This window comes from Octodon degus, unplaced genomic scaffold (genome assembly GCF_000260255.1).
Source record: "Octodon degus isolate 3935 unplaced genomic scaffold, OctDeg1.0 scaffold00189, whole genome shotgun sequence".
Lineage (NCBI taxonomy): Eukaryota > Metazoa > Chordata > Mammalia > Rodentia > Octodontidae > Octodon > Octodon degus.
The window spans coordinates 4,805,311-4,808,642 of NW_004524765.1; the positions used below are offsets into that span (position 1 = coordinate 4,805,311).

At 34.3% G+C, this 3,332-nt stretch overlaps 1 protein-coding gene across 1 annotated transcript; it reads right to left on the reverse strand.

Annotated features, from left to right (window-relative positions):
* Positions 1-394: 394 nt before the first annotated feature.
* On the reverse strand, positions 395-1,333 carry LOC101582149 (olfactory receptor 11G2-like). Its single transcript, XM_004644049.1, has one exon. The coding sequence runs from the start codon at positions 1,331-1,333 to the stop codon at positions 395-397; it is 939 nt and encodes a 312-aa protein (XP_004644106.1).
* Positions 1,334-3,332: the final 1,999 nt, after the last annotated feature.

The following is a 3,332-nucleotide window of genomic DNA, read 5'->3' on the forward strand; positions in this document are numbered from 1 at the left end:
GTCGGATATGGAGCAGGCCCCAGGCGTGGCAGTTCTCACTCAGAGGGCAGACTGTGCTGTGTCTGGTCAGATGAGGAATGTCCAGAGAATGTGAGGAAAGGCCTCTGACATGCAAAAGGCATGGGCTTGGAGAGGTGGGTGGGCACAGGACAGAGCAGAAGCTCTCCCCCACACTCGCAGGACACTTTTCGATTTTAATAAAATCTGTGCAACCAAGTTTTGATGAAGATCAACAATCAAATCTATGTTAGCATTCCATTTTAAGGAATTCTATGGAAGCTTTTATTCTAAATGTAGTACCATTTTTCATTTCAAACACAATTTTCTTTCTTCTTCACAATAAAATTCAAAACAAGGTTTGTCTTGTCAAGATGTCTCCCACTTGGAATAATTTTTAAACTTTACAGAAGAATTTTCTCAATGCAGTCTTCATCTCTTTATTTCTGAGGCTATAGATCAGAGGATTTAAAAGTGGAGTTGCAATTGAATAAAACATAGTCACAAATTTCTGCAGACCAGGCTGATTAGCTGCCCCTGGGCTTACATACATCACTATGACTGAGCCATAAAACAGGGACACCACTACTAGGTGAGAGGCACAGGTGGAGAATGCTTTCTTCCTACCTGAACCTTTGGGAACCTGAAACACAGCTCGAAGCACCAGAATATAGGATGCAAGGATATAGAACAAGGTAACTAGCAATATGACAGCACTAAAAGTGCTGCATGTCAGAGTGGTCTTGGGTACTGGTACACATGATATGGCCAGCATCGCCCCTAAATCACACAGGTAGTGGTCAATGACATTTGAACCACAAAATGGAACTTGGGCAATAAGAGTGGCAGGTGTCACTAACCAGAGGAAGCCACCCACCCAACAGGCAGAGACAAGGGCTACACAGACTCTGTTGGTCATTATGATGGAATAGTGTAGAGGATGGCAGATGGCAATATACCTATCAAATGCCATGAGGGCCAAAAAAAAAAGTTCTGTGGCACAAAGAGAGAGGAAGATGTAAAACTGCAAGATGCAGCCATTATAGGAGATGGTCTTTGTCTTAGAGAGAAAATTGAGTAACATATTAGGCACATTGGAATTAATGTAGCAGATCTCTAGGAAAGAAAAGTTGGCCAATAATGTATACATGGGGGTGCGGAGTTGCTGGTCCCACCACACAGCACCAATAATAGCACTATTACCAAACAAAGTCAGGATGTAGATGATAGAGAAAAAAATGAAAAGGAGAATTTCTATTTCTGGGCTACACAGAAAACCCAGAAGGATAAATTCATGAATGGCAATAGTGGCATTATTATTATCTGAAATATACATATCTCCCTAACATCTGAGATGCATAGACATAACCAGAACTATTTTTAAAGAATCTCCTATTTTATTCAGTTCTTTATAAAACCTCAAATTCCTAAATGGAAACAGGCAGTATTTCATAAGTAGAAAATAAAAGGGAATAATATGTGTGGACAATTTTATCAAAATAACACAGTTGGATAGAAAAAAGGCAAACACAAATTGATGCTTTACTTTAAATATTTCCTCCAAAGCAGTTCTTCCAAATTTTATCCTGCCAAATAGAAATAGAGATGAATCATTGTCACAACTGAATTGGCCACCTCTGACAATTAGTAAACTCGAGAAAGTTAATTGCTCTTGAGCTGTGCTTGAATAATCTCATAACTTACATCATAAATGAGAATCATAAAATCCATAAATTCCTCCATTTAAGTACATTGTTATATACAGCTGGTCTCAATAATAATGTACATCCCCATATCAACTAATTCATTTACTAATTGACTAATTTTGATTTGAAATTCTCCTATTCAGATTATTCTAGTAAGAACACAAGCACCATTTTTTGAGAATTGCTGTTGTAATGTAAAAGGGCAAAAAAGTTACAATTCAGAAAACTTGTTTCAAAAGCCTTGGTCTGATATCTTCAAATTATTATTCCATTCAATGACATGAGGGGTCAACACAGTTGAAATAGGAGTGCACATCTACAAAACGAAACAGATAACATCTCATCATCAATTTACTAATTGCTAGTCTTAATTAAGTTATGTAATATGTGCTTTAGAAATGTCCTCTGTGAAATCATCTTCATTCCTGTTTATTACAAGATTCCAGTCTTATTTGAAATATTTACCACTTTAATGTATTTTAGAATATATCATGCTTTAGAATTTATAGGAACTAGCTCATTCATTATTTCTAAATATTTACTTTTCCTCAGTTATGACTTTTAAAAATTTATTTTAAAGAGAATAGAAAAATAACAGATAAGACAGAAATGATGCACATTTTTTTGATTTTTATTTTTAAAGATAACACAAAATAGTATTAAAAAGTTAAAAGTGATGCAGAAATTCACTAAACAAAATAAAATTAATTTGACAGTATTTGTTATGTTGCATAACGTTGGCTTCAACTTAGTTTTTAGATTACCAGATATATGCAAGCCAAATTGGAAGAGGAAAGAAAAAAGTTTTAAGAAATTAAGAAAGGATAAATGGAAAAAAAATGAAAAAAAGAAGACAAATAAATTAAGCATTAACTGCTCCATTCCATAGACCAGCAGAAATCTACACAATTTAAAAAAAAATAAGATGATAAGTATTCAACAGTGGCTATTACTTCAACAGTGGCACCTTACTTTCTTCAATACAGTTGCTCAGATTACAGACATAAGCATATAAAATTGGTCAAAGCCAAAATTTTAAGCATTAGCTCACTACCTTTAAAAGACTGATAGATATTATTCATACAAACATCTTAGCTATCCTGTTTATATACATACATGATTTTTTCCTTTTACTTTTTTTCTATCTTTTCTTCTTTCCCTCATCCCAGTTGTTTATACCTTATGTTCAGTTTCTTACTCTTTTACTACTGTTGAAATAGATTTTATTAACACTTTCAAATTCTAATATGAAAGAGATAAAATGATGTTCATACTTGGGGGTTTGATTTGTTTCACTTGTAAGTGTACCATTATTGGCATCTATCTTCCTGTAAAAGTCCCAAGTTTATCTTGCTTTATAACTAAGTAATACTCTATAGTATAAAAATAAAATTTTAAATCAATTCCTTAGTTCTTAAACATTTAGGTTGTTTCCAAGATTTAGATATGATAAATTGTGTTGCCATAAATATGGGTGTACATATACCACTGTGGTATGATGTTTTCAGTTCTGTTGGAAAAACACCCAGGACAAGAATAACTGAGTAGAGCCTGTCATTCTGGTAGTCTGAATATGGGCAACTTGTCATGACATGCCATTTACTGCTATGATGTCTCTCGGGTAGGTGG